The sequence below is a fragment of the Leptinotarsa decemlineata genome, unplaced genomic scaffold, assembly GCF_025532065.1.
Source record: "Leptinotarsa decemlineata unplaced genomic scaffold, Ldec_3_MD MMD2_P_RNA_scaffold_6, whole genome shotgun sequence".
Classification (NCBI taxonomy): Eukaryota; Metazoa; Arthropoda; class Insecta; order Coleoptera; family Chrysomelidae; genus Leptinotarsa; species Leptinotarsa decemlineata.
In genome coordinates this window covers 11244504-11262470 of record NW_027412533.1, presented here as the reverse complement: position 1 = coordinate 11262470, position 17967 = coordinate 11244504, and the positions used below count along the sequence as shown (strand labels likewise).

The 17967-nt window shown below is 36.5% G+C and overlaps 1 protein-coding gene across 1 annotated transcript in view; it reads right to left on the bottom strand.

The window, feature by feature from the left end:
* Ndg (Nidogen) overlaps positions 1-17967 on the bottom strand; it is an 89123-nt gene that overhangs the window by 6453 nt on the left and 64703 nt on the right. The window contains exons 12-14 of the mRNA XM_074169965.1: positions 11108-11371; positions 5024-5110; positions 2564-2914 (exon numbers count right to left, since the gene is read on the bottom strand). Of these exons, the coding sequence (XP_074026066.1) occupies positions 2564-2914; positions 5024-5110; positions 11108-11371 (702 nt within the window). The remainder of the gene's footprint in view (positions 1-2563; positions 2915-5023; positions 5111-11107; positions 11372-17967) is intronic.

The following is a 17967-nucleotide window of genomic DNA, read 5'->3' as shown; positions in this document are numbered from 1 at the left end:
ATCGTGTAATTCAATGTTTCACTATTTGAAAATAGTGATTCCATTAACTATACTACATCTCGACTCGTTGTTATTTACTGTCATCTGTTCTATCAAATTTAGTTATACATTAAAATTCTCTGCAGACATAGGGTTACTCTGTAGTCTGTGGATCGAGCTGTGGTAAGTTGCTAGTTTATGTTGAAAAGGGTGATTAGAATGGTTATTGTTGAAAGTTGTGTCTGTGTGGGTTGGTTTGTGGTAAATTGCAAAATCATGTTGTCGTTGATTTTTGTGATTGTCAGGTCCGAGAAATTCATAGAATTATTGGTTCCTAGTTCTACTGTGCATTTTATGTTTTGGTGAATGGACTTTATGCATTGGAGGAATGTATATAATTGTCGATGTGTACCTATCTGTGGAACTGGAACATATTTGTACCAATAGATGAATGGCATGGCAACATGGCATAACGCCACCTCCAACATTAAATTTATATCTATGATGTTTTACTGGAGGTTTATGAAAACGTTCATAAATACATATGGAACAAGTTCCTCAAGTTTAGTGAACTTGCCTCACATTGTATAGTCATCTTTAGTCGTTTGTGGAGTTACTAAACTTTGCAAAATTCAGATCTACCTACCATTGAAAAGTTTCTTCTCTAACACTGTTTTTATAACATTAAGGAAAATATTGACGTGGCAGGATCTTTAACTTGTGAAAGACCTCATCACTCCACCTCCACCTCGAAAGCCATGCTCGCCAATACACGGCGAGCAAGGAATCGTCTAACGGACCAAGAGAAAGCGGAATCATTTGCGGACAATTTCGAGAGGCAATGTAGAGAGAACGACGTCTCGTTCACGGACGAAGTAGAAGAAATAGAGACACAGGTGGAACCGGCGGTATGCAGACTCGGAAAACAAATAAGGGTCAACGCGCAACCCCTGGCACCAACATCTCCCGAGGAAGTGAAAGATATCGTAAGCCGTCTAGCCAATTGGAAAGCCCCAGGCCCAGACCAAATAACACACTCAGACTGCAGCACTTCCCGAACCCGTTTAAGGAAGGGACGGTTATCCATATCCCGAAGTCAAAAAAGAACCACCTACTCTCGGATAACCACAGGCCAATCAACTCAACCCCTTCCTTAAGCAAAGTGGCAGAACGTGTCATCCTGAAAAGATTAAAGGATCAAACCAACAACCTAGGAATACTACCACACGAACATTTCGGTTTCAGATCAGAACACTCGACAGAGTTGCAAGTCCTAAGGGTAGTAGACTTTGCCACGGAAGGCTTCAACCTCGGCAAAGATTACAACACCGGAGCGATTTTCTTAGACGTCTCCAAGGCGTTTGACAGAGTCTGGCATGATGGACTTCTGGCCAAAATGATCAACTTTGGCTACACGAAACCAATGGTAAGATTAATCGAGTCTTTTCTAGCTGACAGGCGATGCCGCTGCAGAGTAGGAAAAAAAATCTCAACGATGCGATTATTGGAAGCAGGGGTCCCACAAGGTGCAGTACTTTCGCCATACCCATACCTCTTCTCGGTATACACAGCAGACGTGCCCAAGCCGGAGAACAACTTTAACAAGTTGGCACTCCGCGGACGACACAGCTCTGCTGGCGAGGTCAATAAGCTAAGCGCACTTCACCAGATACTTGCAGGAACAGGCAGATAGATTAGAGGAATGGGCTAACCTGTGGAAGATCAGGATAAACCCTGACAAAAGTCAAGCAATACTGTTCATCCGGAGGATGGTACACCCGGAAAGAAAAGTCATCTTCAACGGACAAGACATTCCGTGGACCAATGAAGCAAGATACTTGGGTGTCAACCTAGACGTTCAGGTCTCACGTACGTCGTCAGAGAATAGGAATGGCGATATCTGCCCGACAAAACCTACTACCAATAATAGGTAGAAGAAGCAACATGAGACTGAAAGTGGATCTGCTGATGATAGAGACCGTAATACCACCGATAATCCTGTATGTCTACACTGCCTGGGGCCAGTGCGCAGCCACATACAAAATACAGATCCAGTCGTTTATAAACGCGTGCGTAAGGGCCGCCGTAAACGCTCCAAGATATGTACCGAATAGGTACGACAAACACCGGAGGCCAACGAAGCAGAACCAAAGATCACCCCGAGGGTCGCTGTCAGGCGGCTCCGGTAAGTATAAAAATTTCCTAACCAGACTTCAAATTGATCCTATTTTTAGATTCACTGAGAACCAACACCTGCTCGCGACTAAAGACACTCGTCTCCGGTTAGTTTTCGGGGACCCCAAGCAATAATTCAGTTAGGAATATCATGATAAAACAATTCAACAGATCAGAAAGTAAAAGCACCTAGATGCTGACTTCCGACCAAATCTTGCTGAAGTGCCCATCAGTAAGTTGAAGAACGCTCCGGAGGAGCGGGGTGGATGGACGAGACGGGATGTTCTGCACACATTAACCGCGTGGAGAAGATTTCAACTCAGGGCACTCAACCCAGGAGGGGGCATGGGGGGACCAGAATCGTTACATGCACGATATCCGATGTTATCTAGGTAGTTTGCTGACTTACCTGTTAGACAAGCTGCATTCGAATCACACATGCTAGGATCAATATGGCAGTTCTTCTCAGCATAGCATTGCAAACCATCTCCAAAAAATCCTTCATTACACTCGCATTTGTAACTCAACTCTTCCTCGTTATAATTACAAGTAGCGTGGGCGCCACAGTTGTTTAGTGTGTCGCATCCTATGACTTTTTCTCTGCATTCGGTGATGCCGTTACCAACATACCCGGGTTTGCAAGTACAGTAGAACGTTTGATACTCATCATCGTAGAGACATTCAGCATTTTCCACGCAAGTTCCACCTCCACACGACCCGGCAATGATTACGCATTGAGTTTGGGAGTCGCGAACATAACCTAAAATGAAATCGTGTATGTCTGTTATTGTTACAATAAAAGTGAATTCAAATGGTTTATTGTGTGAAAACATGTTGATAAATAGAATCAAAACTACTGGCGTAAAATTAATTTATTGAAAACACTTTTCCCATACCAGAACAAAAGTCTGTCTCTCAGACAGTATTTTGTTTTATTGTGAAGAAAGTGTTTTAATAGATTCATCAGAACAAAATAATGTCTCTCAGACAGTATTTTGTTCTGGTGTGGGAAATGTGTTTTCAATAGTTACCTCAATGATTTCAAAGAAGAGGTTGAAATATTTTCCCATATCCTAATTGAATACTATAATTTTGAATAGATAAGTGAAAAGTAAATTACCTTCCGAAAATATATTGCTGAATTTTATATAAGTAGTATTTCGTATTTCAAATTACATAATTACACTTTTCCCATACCAGAACAAAATACTGTCTCCCAGACAAATACCCAAAAAAGGGCAATACAAAATAAAATACTGACAGTATTTTGTTATGGTGTGGAAAAAGTGTTTCAATAGTCACCTCAATGGTTTCAAAGTTCAGATTGAAGCAGTTTCCCATATGATAATTAATAGTATAATTTTGAAGATACGTGAAAAGTAAATTAGCTTCTGAAAAATATAATGCTTAATTTGAAATATTGTATTCCTGTAACTGGTGTAACTGGTGATTACACTTTTCCCATACCCGAACAAAATCCTGTCTCTCAAACAATAATTTTTCTGGTGTGGGAAAATTGATTCATCGCAGCAAATTACTGTCTCTCAGACAGTATACATACTGTCACAGTATAAAAACTGTGTAAGAAAAGTGTTTTTGATAGTTTCAAAGTTGAATTTGAAGCAGTTTCCCGTATGCTAATTAAATACTATAATTTTAAGCAAAAATGAGACAAAAATATAAAATGTCTAATTTCATATATTATTCCTGTAATTAATTTCACTAGTTCGGACTTCCATTGTCTACTATATGAAATGATTTGAAATCCCTGAAACAAGTAAAAAAGAATAATTAAACAAGAATAGTTGTTTCAGTTTCAGGGATTTCAAATCATTTCATATAGTAGACAATGGAAGTCCGAACTAGTGAAATTCATCACGAAACATTGTCAATCACCTTCAAACATTCCTGTAATTGTTTTTTTTGAATTACATCAATCTAGATATTCTAAAAATGGTTCCATCTGTATATGGAACACAAAAATTAACACTAGTTGATCTTTCTCCTATGTCCCAACAATAACAATTTAGAAGTTTTTGATTCAATGAACCTTTCATCAATGAACATAACATTTAAAAAAATAAAATTCAATTTATGTATATTAAGCCGAATATGTATTTGTTGTAAAACAGTCTCCATTTGTTGTTGTATTAATTGTAAATCATTCCTGAAATACATCAAGCTTGTTTTATTAGTAAATTTTACTAATTTTCTAAGAAGTCGAAAGCCGACAAAAATGTATATAGGTAAATGAGAAATAATAGTGTGGCGTGACCAGTGAATTCTGCATCACATGGCTTTTTCATAAATAACTTTATTCAGTAGATTTCCTTGTCAAATTCCGTCGATATAGAAATAAAATTAAAAATACTATATATTCATTTTACATGAATATATTATTATCAATTTTCAATAACCCTGCTCCAAAGTGCGTATGGAAATCAATAAACGAAATTCTTCATGGTAAGACGAATCATTAAAATGGTGAAATTGAATATTTGTCAAAGTTTAAACAATTCTCTTGTTACTGTTGATTGGCAAAAATTCATCATCTAGTATTCCTACTCAAAATATTCCAACAGTTCAATAGAAATTATCGTCTATGTATCTCAAGTCTACCGAACCAGAAGAACTAGAAGAAATACATGATTAGTACGTTGGAATCGAGAAAAGCTCCAGGATTCGACGGAATTGCCATGAAAATTGTTAAAAAAAAATCCATATGATGTCACACTGTAGATCCCTGCGAGACATCACAAAAAATATTTCTCAATGAATTTTTTGTTAGCATATCACATTTTACTTTTTTATTTACTGAAATAATATTAACAACAAAATTAGTAAACAATTATATGAAGTAATTTCTTACCTTCCTTACATACGCATTCATATTGTTGAGAACTAGTCAAAACACATTCTTCTGTTGCAGTGCAATCCTGATCGGAAGAGCAGGTAGCTAGAAATTAAATGATAAAATAATAGAGAATCTGTTTCATTTTCGGTAGGGACAGATATTTCGAATTGACTAAGGAATGATATATCAGACGATACCTGAGTTGGGGGATATAAGGAGTGGTTTATACTACCAACGAAATTTTCAAAAATTCGTATTCAAATATTCCATTCAAATATATAATCTCAATAGATGGTTAACCTACTTACAGACACTTTGAAAAGATTATCTATCAGTGCAACAAGAGAAGATCGACTTGCAAGCTGTCTAAGAAGTTGTTTGTACGAACTCATGTTAGATGTTCAGGATTAAAAAATATTATACATGATTTCGTTTTGAATTCGGAAGTCAGGTTAGATGTTGAGGGTAGATTTTTTTTTCCAAATAAAGCATTCTAAAATACGTTAGTTTTCACTTCAGATTTCAGGTTACATATGTTGGTTAGGATATGTTAGGTTAGTTTAGTTGAAAAATAATCGATTTTATTTTATTCATTTTTTGATGTGTTTAATGGAAACTACAAACATCTAATTTCAGCTACAATCAACCCCATCGTTTGCAATTTGAGGACAATTGTTATTTTATGATTTGAAGTCTTGTTATCGTAGGTTTTTTGCTATACTTCAAAAGAATATAAAATAAATTATTATTGTGTTGTTACTACAATAAACTACAATCAATTTAGAACCTATTTCAAAACTTTGCAACGCATTATTATTTGTATTGCGTAGTTTGAATAATATCAATAGTGCTTTCTCAGTAACCGATATGACTATAAAAAAATGAACATTACTACATTTATTAGTATCGTTTGTAGGTGAAGTAGGCTAAAAAATGACAGATTTTTTTTTCAAAGCGGGTTCCAGCGTGACGGAGCTATGTTCAAAACTAATGGTTTTGGTGAGTTATGGGAAGGAAGGCTACAGAGAGCAATATTTTAAATTAAAATATTTTCTTGTTTTTTGAATTCACTTATATTTAAGACCCAGATGATGCTTCTGTGAGAATATAAGGAATTTGTATTAATTATTGGTGTATCATTTACACAGTGACATAGTGGAATATCGTTTTACTTTTTCGTAAATAATTTTCAATGAAGAATTTTTAGCAATTTTGAGTTGATCAGAAATATTTTCGAAGGTCAAACTGTAAAACAGTATATTCAAATAATTTTTGGGCTCAATGTTCCTCAAATTGTTGAATTCATTCATTCGTCATTTCATGATTTTCATCAAGTGATGGTATGTTTGGTTAGTCGAATGATTAAAGAGAAAAGATGGTAAATTTTGTTTTTTGTATGTCCAAACTCAATTTGCTATTTTTTAGACACAGTCCCATTTTTCAAATCTTGCTCAGCTGAATGTTAACTTCCGTTCCAGTTGTTGCCTTTGAAAATTAATGCAGTGTCTTCAGCTTAACATATGCTTCAAAAATTGTTAATGTGGTGAATATAAACAAGGAACAGTATTGGACCAACTACTGTACCCTGAGGCACATCAATAGATATATTTAATGGCAATGGGTTTAACCTATTTTAACTCGTTGGGTTCTGTCATTGAAATAAATCTGACATAGTTGTCTTTGGTTATGCTTCGTTGGCCTCCGGTATTTGTCCCTCTCTCAGAATCTGGGGTCATCCCTGTTTAGTGCGTTATGTAGGTCGCTTAGCGCTGGATTGTCGTGCGCTCGAATTGTATCAAACGTCTAGTAATAATGATTTGATCAAGTTCCAGAAAAATCACTAAATACTTGCAATAGCTGCAAACTCAGAATAAATTAAAGCAACGAACTTTATAATCAGAGAATGAGGGATAAATTTTTTGCCAATCCCAATGGTTCTAGATCCTTCTGGTCGGTAGCTGAAGCTGTTAATCAAAACTTCACAAAATCCACAATTCCTCCACTAACACAAGCGTATGGTTCAATTGCAAAACAGCTATAGAAAAAGCAAATCTACCAGCTGAACAATTTGCGTCACATTAAAATCTACAATGCCGGAAATTACTTTTCGATAATGTTTAGTCAGGTGAATTTTGAAACAGCTCAATATCAACAAGGTGTCTTGTCCTGAATAAAGTGCCTGTTCTCGTACTTAATAAGTTCGCAAATGAACTCGCACCAGTATTTTGCAGACTTTTCAACCTGTCTTACGAGAAAGGGGTTTTTCTTTATTGTTGGAAGATTGCTATAGACCAGTCGCTTTGCTATCAGTAATATCAAAAATCATGGAGAAAGCTGTAAACCACCATATCCTTGAATATTTGGAAGGCTTTAACATCTTGAGCGATCATCAATATGGCTTTCGAGAACAAAGATACAGGCGACCTTCTATCGTATGTCACCATGCAATCGAGAAACATGAAGAGTTGAGAGCTGTTGCGCAAACGTCGATGCTATAGGACCCATTATACGTTGAGTAAAAATGTCATTACCTACCTGAAAATAATGACATCAATAATGAAATTGGAATGATCACAAGTATTGAAGCGGTAATTGAGCCTATCCGGATATTTTGATTTTCGAGCATCTTTCCTATAAGGGGGAGGGGATACTGTCAAAAATAATGATAGTGTAAAGTGAGGGCATCATTATTTCGTCGTTACTCAGTTAGTTCAGTACTTCAGTGCGCATCCATTTCTTACAGAATCTGAGGAAGAATTGTCACATATTGGAGTCGAACTAGCGATATTTAATACTAATTTTACACCCTTACAATTTTTTTCTTTAGTTTCATTTTGAAAATCAACAGCATACGTTCCATTTTAATAAGTTACTTTCAACTATTAGGTCTCTTATAATTTCCTAATTCCGTTATGATCACTGACACAGGGCGCGCCCCCTCCGAACTGTTCATAACCGTATTTTTTCGTGTGAAAATTGGTTGGACCATTCGCAATAACTTATTGAAAGTGTCTTGATCCGTACGAAAATAATTTTTATAATCACTCTCTTCCTTCGTATTTCTTATTTCCATCAATGTGAATAGTTTTCGCTATTACCTCTAACCATTCCTTTATCCAGTAACGACGTTTAACATAACGGTTCATGCAATAATCATAGCTAGACATTCTTTTTTTTTTAATCCATAATCGATAAAAAATACAGTCTATGTGATTTCTACGCCACTGGAAACATAATAATGATGAAAAAATAATATCAGTAATAATGAACATGTAAGGTGCGGAAAAAACTGACAGGAAATGGCAGGACATTTTTGGTAATGAAGTTTATGTAATGATATGCTGGAATGAAATTATTACTGAATAGCCCTGATAGCCCAAATAGCCTGGCGGATCATTTCTTGTATGGCTCTGCAGCTTCTCGAAAAAAAACCAAGAACCCAATATATTGCTTTGCTGACGACAGGACTTGTCTCGTCATTCCATTTGGATTCCAGGACATCCACTGCAGATGTACATCTTCACTTGCAGCAGGTTCAATTCAATGCCACAGAAATCCAGGCATCGGTTTTCTCCAAAAAGATAAATGTTTCCGAACCGTATATAATAATGGCAGGACAAACAATTCCACTTTCTGCTTCGATAAGTTTGTTGGAAGTTAGAATGAACACCAATATGTCTTGGCACAATTATGTGGCTGGAATTGCAAAGGCTGCTTCCCAAAAGCTTGGAACACTATTCCGAACCAGGAAACTGTACAAACATCAGCTACTATTGATGCTTTATAGAGCTCCGATCAGACCCTGAAGCTGCTAGATTCCATACAGAAAAGAGCCATCCGCCTTATTGGAGACGCGAACATTACTTGCAACCTTGATAGTCTGGAACATCGACAAAAGGTTGGAGATTTGTCTTTTTTCTATAGATACTTTCATGGGAAGTGTCCAAGTGACTCGGCATATTTGATTCCACCAAAAGCGGTACATATCAGAAATACGCGACGGGCTGTGGCTGCGCATCGTTTTGAGTTCAACTCAAAACGATGCGAACTTACTGTTTACGAACTCTTTCATTTGGGAACTGCATTTATGTGGAATGAACTTCCTAAGAATGTTTTTCCAAATTGATTCAATCTCTAGCAATTCAAATCCAATGTGAATCGCTACTTTTGCACAGGCATTAACCAGACATTTGGGCATGATTGTGTTTATGAACGCAACGTTTGACGTTGGTTTGCGAAATTTCGTTCCGGAGACTTTTGCGTCGAAAATATGTCCCGAAGTGGTCCACCCGCAGTAATCCAGGACGAGGATTTGAGAATCCTGGTAGACTGACCGATCACCAACGATGCATAGGATGGCGGAAGAACTGGGCGTCATGTCAGTCCCATGCGGTTTTTCATGGTTTCACACGTACCTAATGGAAAAATTAAAAAGCTAGAAAAGTGGGTGCGCCACGATTTGAACGATCGATAGAAATTGTCACATTTCGAGATCTGTTCTTTGCTTTTGCGCAACCAAAACGATCTTCTTTTGGATCGGATTGTCACGTGAAATGAAAAGTGGATCCTCTATGTTCAGGACAGTGATTGAACACCGATGAGCCACCCAGGCACTTCCTAAACTCGAAAACTAATGAAAAAAGAATATTATGGTTACTGTATGGTTGTCACCGGCTGGGCCAAACCATCACAGCAGAGTGCTATTGTGAAAAAATCAACGAAATGTATCGAAAATAGCGTCTGCAGCTGCCGGCACTGATCAATAGAAGAGATCCGATCCTGCTCGATGACAACGCCCATCCGCACGTTTTACAAATCAACGTCCGAAAATTAATAGTAATAAATATGCTTTATTGTCCAAAGAACAACTTTTATTGACAAAGCTTTGATGAACATTTTGATAAAGACAAAACATTGTAAAGTGTATGAAATCAGAATAATAATGTCACTTTTTCTGAAACACATTAATTATATACAATATAAATGCAATATAAACAAATATAAACAAAATACCATATCTACATGAATATATAAACATATACCTATATATACATGTATATATACACACATATATACTCATATACATACACATACACATACATATACACATATACACACACACACACACATACAAACACAAAAATAATTAAAAAAAATAATGTATAGAAATAAATGTGGATAAAATATGATTAAAAGGTATCGTCATGAAATTCTTGAAAACTATAGTAGGGCCTCTCGATAAGAAAATCCTTTGTAGATTCTCGAAATTCAGTACAGTTTACATTTCAGGTAGTTACAATAGTTACAATAGAGGGAAGTTCTGTTCTATGTTTATGCACTAAACAAACTGTTACAATTAAAGAATACAATTAAAAGATAAAACTTTTGTTTTTGAGACATTGAAAGCTAATAAATTTGCCTTCCATCAATCTGAAAGTTTAGAAATATCAGAGCAGATGGCATTATTTAGATCATTTGTGTTGGTATTGCGCCATAATATTGTAGTGTCGTCAGCGAATAAAGTTTAAACGTAATGAGCGTCGAAGTTCTGCCTCACCCACCATACTCCCCAGATCTTTCGCCAACCGACTAACATCTTTTCAAGCACTTCGATAACTTTCTCATCGGTAAAACCTTCGCCACTCAGGACCAGGCAAATCGGCCTTCGTTGACTTAATCGAATCTTGAGAACATAATTTTTATTCTGACGGAATTAACTGACTTGTGTTCCGTGCACTGATTCAAATGGCGCTTATTTCGAATAAATTAAATAAGTATAAGCATATTTCAGTTTGAAATAAAAATGGTCAAAACTTTTGAGACAACCTAATATCAGAAGATGATTCATTTTGAAACCGTGTCAGGGAATCTTTCAGTTGATGTATAATCACACTTTTTTTTCAAAGACGATCTAGATAAACCACCTCTGGTGGAGAATAAATCCATATCAAGCACATTAATCAAACACCAGACCTGCAATACTCTATTCGACGCGCGTTTCACCAATCAAATTGGCCTGCCTCTTCATGATATCAGGTAAACTGATCTAAATGAAAACTTGATGATCTGAATTGGATCTTTTTTGTGAAATATACTAACCTATTATCATTGCTGACGAGCAAGTAAAACCATCTCCTTGGAATCCAGGATTACAAATACATCTAGATTTTCCCAGCGACTCATCATAAGTACAAGTTGCTTGGGGATCGCAGTTGTCTACTTGGGTGCAAGAAACGAATTCGGGTTCACAAGAATATCCAGTTCCTTCGAAACCGTCCTTGCAAACGCATTCATAAGTGTGCAGGAAGTCAGAATAACTGCAGATGGCGTCCGGGTGGCAATTGTTCTTAACATCACAGGATTCTGAAACGAACAATAAATAATGAATCACGTAATATGACACTTCAACTCTTTGAAAATGTTTTTCGTGTTTCAAAACCTTTTCCATGTTAATGTTATTCTTTTCTCAAGTTATAATTAATGTTAGGAAAATACAATGTATAACAATTCAAACTAAACAAGCCGTTCTACTTATTATTGTTATTTAAAAAAACTACAAGGATACTGATAATTTTCACAATATTCCTTTTATGGAATAGGAGAACAGAAACAGGGCAATAGTTATTATTATCACATTTTTTTACTATTTTTGAAAATTGGGAACACCAATTTTCATTTTTTTTTTTTTAACCAAACCAGAAAAGCAATTTCACATAATATTGGCGATATTTCACTTTTAACCGTTTTGATAACTTCTTTACTTTTATCATCAAAATCACTAGCTGCATATATTATTTTCTCAATCAGAAATAAAGATAAATCATTGATAATATCCATGATCACTGGATTTATTTTATTTTAACAGAATCCCGAATCTTCTTCGTGACTGTTAAAACGATGATTTTCTAAAATTGAATCAGTTGAATAACACATGTTTGATAAATTCAAAAGGTCAATTGAGCATATAGAAAAACGTAGTCTGATGAGTCTTTAAAGAATTGTGACGATTTGGAGTCCGTATGGGGACATCTTAATTTCACGTACCTAGTATCTAGTTATTATGGGATGTTGAAACCTGTATATATATATATATATATATATATATATATATATATATATATATATATATATATACAGTACGATGCAAATGTATGGAATAACTTTAATTTTTGACGGCCCATCTCATGATATTCATATGAAAGACGTTTCGTCACCAGTGTTGGCGTGATGACGTAATCGACAATTTTTTTAAATGCAAACAGGGGTCATGTGGCACCCCATTCAAAAGGTCTACTAGTCGTCTATTCAACGGTATAATGGTTTCAATATGTATTAATACAGGGTCAACCGAAATTATGTATTCAGAAGACTGGAATTACAAATAATATTAATTCGTTGAACCAAATAATGCTATGCACCGCCACTGAGAATAAAGTATCGTACTGTCTTCTATTGTTTTTGTTGATTAGAAAAAAGAAATGGTAATAAAAGTCCTACACTCTACTTGAGATTAGTCAATGTCATTGAAGTGAAGTATCATTGAAGCGGTTGACATTATTTCTAGAAAAATATTTAAATCACTTATAATCTGGCAATGAAAGTAACAGAAACCCAAAGAATCGAAATTTTAATTATGATTGGCTGTGGAGATAAAGTAAGGACTCAGGCAGAAGTTCGTGATTTATTCAATGCGAAATACCCCAACCGAGAACCAGTTTCTCAATCAACAATAAGTAAAATTGAGAAAAAGTTTCGAGAAACGGGCCATGTTAAAGATCTCCCTAAAAGTGGTAGAAAATCAATTTCAGAAGTCCAAAAACTTGATGTGGTATTTGCGTTCCAAGAAAACCCCCATACCAGCACGAGGCAAGTCGCACTGGATAATAATTTACACCAATCGACTGTTGTTAGAGTGTTGAAAAAAGAAAAGTGGCATCCGTATAAAGTTCAGCTGGTCCAAGAACTGTTAGAAGATGACTTTGACAGAAGAGTCGAATTTTGCGAAATCATGATGGAGCGCTCGCACAGAGATCGGAGTTTCATACAAAATATAATATTTTCAGATGAAGCTACTTTTATGCTCAACGGTCACGTAAACCGTCAGACTTATCGATACTGGGCAAGAGAAAATCCACATTGGATGGAGGAGCATAGCACACAATATCCACAAAAAGTGAATGTTTGGGCCGGAATTTTGAACAACCAGATAATAGGACCATACTTTTTTGAGGAAAGCGTAACTGGTGCTCGGTATCTACACTTTCTTCAAGATTATCTGATGCCACAACTGAATCAGCTATTTCCAAATAGAAATGATTTGTGGTTCCAGCAGGATGGGGCGCCCCCACACTACGCCGTTGATGTACGAACCTACCTGGATACTGTTTTCCGAGGCACCTGGATACTGTTTTCCGAGGAAAGTGGATAGGAAGAAGAGGGCCGATCGAATGGCCACCAAGGTCTCCGGATTTGACACCGTTAGACTTGTTTTTATGGGGATACTTGAAGAGTAAAGTTTACCAAAATCGACCAAATGATTTAGAAGAGTTGAAGGAACGCATCAGAGCGGAGATTGCACAAATAACCCCCGAAGTTCTCGGAAACGTTAGAAATGAATTCAGTGCCCGGCTTTCACATTGCATCATAGCTGAAGGTCATCAATTTGAACATTTATTATAATTTTATTTTACTTCAATAAATAACATGTTTTGGTTCATCTTGTATAAATGAATATTGGCATGGTTATACCGTTGAATAGATGATTAGTAGATCTTTTGAATGAGGTGCCACATGACCCCTGTTTGCATTTAAAAAAATTGTCGATTACGTCATCACGCCAACACCGGTGACAAAACGTCTTTCATATGAATATCATGAGATGGGCCGTCAAAAATTAAAGTTGACCTGTTTTTGGATTTCTTCCGAAAGACGCTCATTTTGTAAATATCGAATTTATTCCATACATTTGCATCGTACTGTATATATTTTTGAATGATTCAACTAATTTTCCTTTATTTTCAGTATTTCAATATTAAATTTCACGAAAAGGTAGCTTTATATCTTCTATTAATTATCTGCGAGCGCTTTCGACAGTTGGTAGTACTGTCATCTTCTAGGCAATCCTCAAACTGAACTTGTCATCCTGTCGTCTGCCTCTTTATACGGTCAGAGCGTCTCAACTCAGGTATTTGCATGCATTTGTACTGCATCAGGTACTCTTCTTTGTGTTAGATCTTCTCTAGGAATGTGTATGGTTTTACTTAATATATTGAATGTGAGGTCTTGTTGTGTTTTGATTTGTACTTGTTCCTCGATAAGTGATTTATGACTGTTGAATTTATGGATGTTCAAGTTTTCCCAAATGTCCATGCGGTTTCCCTTGTTGATTTGTTTTATTAGTTTTATGTTCTCTGGTGGGGGAAAATTATGTTTGTTTTGTATGGCGTGTGTTGCAAGGTTTGATTTATATACTGTTGGATTTATGTATGCCTTTTTGTGCTCATTGTACCTTTGGATCAGTTTTTTTATGGTTTGGCCGATATAGAATTTGTTGCAGTCCGAGCATTGTATATTGTATACCCCGTTTTGGTCTTTGTCTTCTTTTCTTTCATAGTTGTTTATTCTCTTTGTTATCTTCGTGTTCGGCTTGTATGTGATGTTGATGTTCAGTGGTTTGAAGATGTTTGTTAATTTTTTGGTTCGGTGTCCTACGTACGTAAATGCTGTCCATCGTTGTGTTGTTTTGTCTGTTGGGGTGGCTTGATCCTTGTTCTGTAGTTTTTGTTTGATTCTGTTTTCTAGTTTATCTATTGTCTTTTGGGTGTATCCGTTTTCGTTCGCTATTTGGTATATGACTTTCCGTTCTTTGTTTCGGGCTTCATTGCTGAGTGGTATCCTTAACATTCTATATATGAATGCGGAATAGGCAGCCATTTTGTGTGATGGTGGATGGTTTGAACTTGCGGGTATGGTGGAGCTTGTTTGTGTAGGTTTCCTGTATATTGCCATTTGAAATTTGTGTTTTGTTGTGGTTATATCCTATGGTTATGTTAAAGTAGTTAAGTTTTGAGTTGTGTTCTTCCTCAATGCTGAAACATAGTTTTTGATTTATTTCGTTAATTTCTTTTTTTATTTGTTCTATTCTTATTCCATTGTTTTGTGATATGTACAGTCCATCATCAACGTATCTGAAACATTCTCCTTTTTCATCATGTGTTTTTATTATTGTTAACATTTTCTCATCTATGGTTTGCAGGTATATTTCGGATATAATGCTAGATAGTGGGGATCCCATCGCTAGTCCATCTGTTTGTTTATGAATTTTCCCTTCAGATTCGAAATAATTTTGATTAAGTATTGTATTTAGACTGTGTTCCATTTGGTTAATGTAGGTTTTGTCTATGTTTTGCTGTTTTAGTTTCTCAGATATGATGTTTATACTTTCGTTGACTGGTATGTTGGAGTACATGTTTTTTATGTCGAACGAGAACAGATTCGAAATAATTTATATTAAGTATTTTATTTAGACTGTGTTCCATTTGGTTAATGTAGGTTTTGTCTATGTTTTGATGTTTTAGTTTCTCAGATATGATGTTTATACTTTCGTTGAGCACCATCCATTTGGTACCATACACGTTCTCTTCCTGGTCTATTATTTAAAATCATTTGAATTCCATTCCTCAGTAAATCTTCATATTTTGATGCATTTGAATTATCATCATAAAACTCGATATAAAAAATTGACTCATTCTTTGTCCCCTTTGGCGGACAACATGGGAATTTTCTGGCGCCCAATAATGACTGCTGTGTCTATTGAAAACTCCATTTTTTGTGAACTTGGCCTCATCTGTCCATATGATAATGTCAAGGAAATGTTCATCCTCTTGAGTCTTGACAAGTAACCGTTCAAAGAATTCCACTCTACGAGGTAAATCAGTCTCTTTCAAATGTTGGACACAGTAGAACTTATAGGGATGCCATTTATGCTTATTAAGAATTCGACAAACTGTCACGTAGGGTATACCTATCTCCCTTTCAGCCTCGTGCAGAGAAGCATTTGGAAATGCATGAAAGTATCCGAAAACTGTTATACCATTGTCATCATCATCCACTTTAGTCTTCTTACGAATGATTTTTGGACGGAAGGTTTCATTCAACCTACAGTTTTTTAGTAGTCGATTTATCACATTATTATTCGGCTTCGGAAGTTGTGGATATCTTTCATGAAATACTCGACATGTTCTACTTGCAATTCTATTGCACTCACCATAAATTATTAATAAATTCAAGAAACCTTCATTACTGTAACCTAATCTTGACATTATTCTATTATAATTGGTAGCTATCACAATCAGTCTAAACCACCAACGAAATTCTGACGTTGAATAATTGGTTTATTTATTTTTCCAAAGCACACTATTAAAAAATATTAATGTGTGGTTATGTTAAATATTAATGTGGTACGTTAGAGACCAATACCTCAGTGTATACAAATTGTAACTTTTTCTAAGGTAGGTACATACCAATTTCGAATTGACTGATTTGAGACAGTTCAAAAACTGGATCAAAAAGAAATATTACTAAGTATAAAAAAAAAGTTGAATATCCAAAATAAGTGAGGTCTCGGACCTCTAAAACTTCGAGGTGAAGAAATACAAGTGTCGGGGGAGGTTTAATATCTGGGAGTAATCCTAGACTCCAAACTGACCTGGAACCAACACTTGGACAGGATAAAGAGGAAAGCGGAGGTAGCACTGATGCTCGCCACGCGCACCTATGGGAAAACATGGGGACTAAAACCAGACATGGTATATTGGCTATACACGATGGTGGTTAAACCTATGATAACATACGCATCTCTGGTCTGGTGGGCAAAGGTGAAGCAGGCGACCGCCATCAACAAACTAGGCAAGGTGCAAAGACTTGCATGTTTGGGAATGACGGGAGCAATGAGAACTACCCCAACAGCTGCATTGAAGACACTTGTGAATCTACCTTCTTTACACTTTGTGATAATGGGAGAAGCCAGGATGGGCCAATTCAGACTGGAAAACTCACCGAACTACAGAAGAGCGGACCGAACAGAAATTTCGGAACAAGTGGAGGAGCACATATTGAATATGTGCACGGACCACATGACACCGAAGTACACCTTTAACACAAACTTCACGGCCAAAATCATAAGCCGTGAAGAGTGGAAGACCATTAGTCATCCCGACAACATGTTTGGAAAAAACACCTGGTATACAGATGGATCGAAGACCAAACATGGAACGGGAGCTGGAATATACCGAGCGGATAGAAATCTAAACTACAGCTATCCGCTAGGACTATACACATCCGTATTTCAAGCGGAAGTGTATGCTATCTTGCAGTGTGCAAGGCTTATCAAATTGAGACCTCAAATAAATGAGCGGATCAGCAAGAGCGCACTAGGAGCTCTGGTACGAAACCAGATTAGGATATGGACCAATAAGAAGCACACAAGTAGTTAGTTTAAGCCGATTTCAGAACCTCCCCCCACCACTTTCAACCTTGAAATGACCTCTACGTCACACGAAGTTGCGAAGGTGACTTTGAGGAGGTGTTATGAGTTTGTCCTTGAACGACCTTGACATGCGTCATACGGCAACGCAGACAAGGTGACTTTGAGGTGCTGTTTTGGGTTTAACCTTGAATGACCTTCATTCTTTTCCCATATTTTCGACAGGGTGACTTTGACTTCCAATGAATTCGAGCCAGTTTGGCACCCACACGATCTAACATAACCAAGGTGACTTTGAACGATTGTTTTGAGTTTGCCCTTGAACGACCTTGATCAACGTCACTCAACGCAGACAAGGTGACTTTGATGAGGCAGTGTTTTGGGTTTGACTTTGAATGACTTTCATTCACTTCCCATATTTTCAACAAGGCTTTCTTGAAGTTTTGAACCTACACAACACAACATAGCCAAGGTG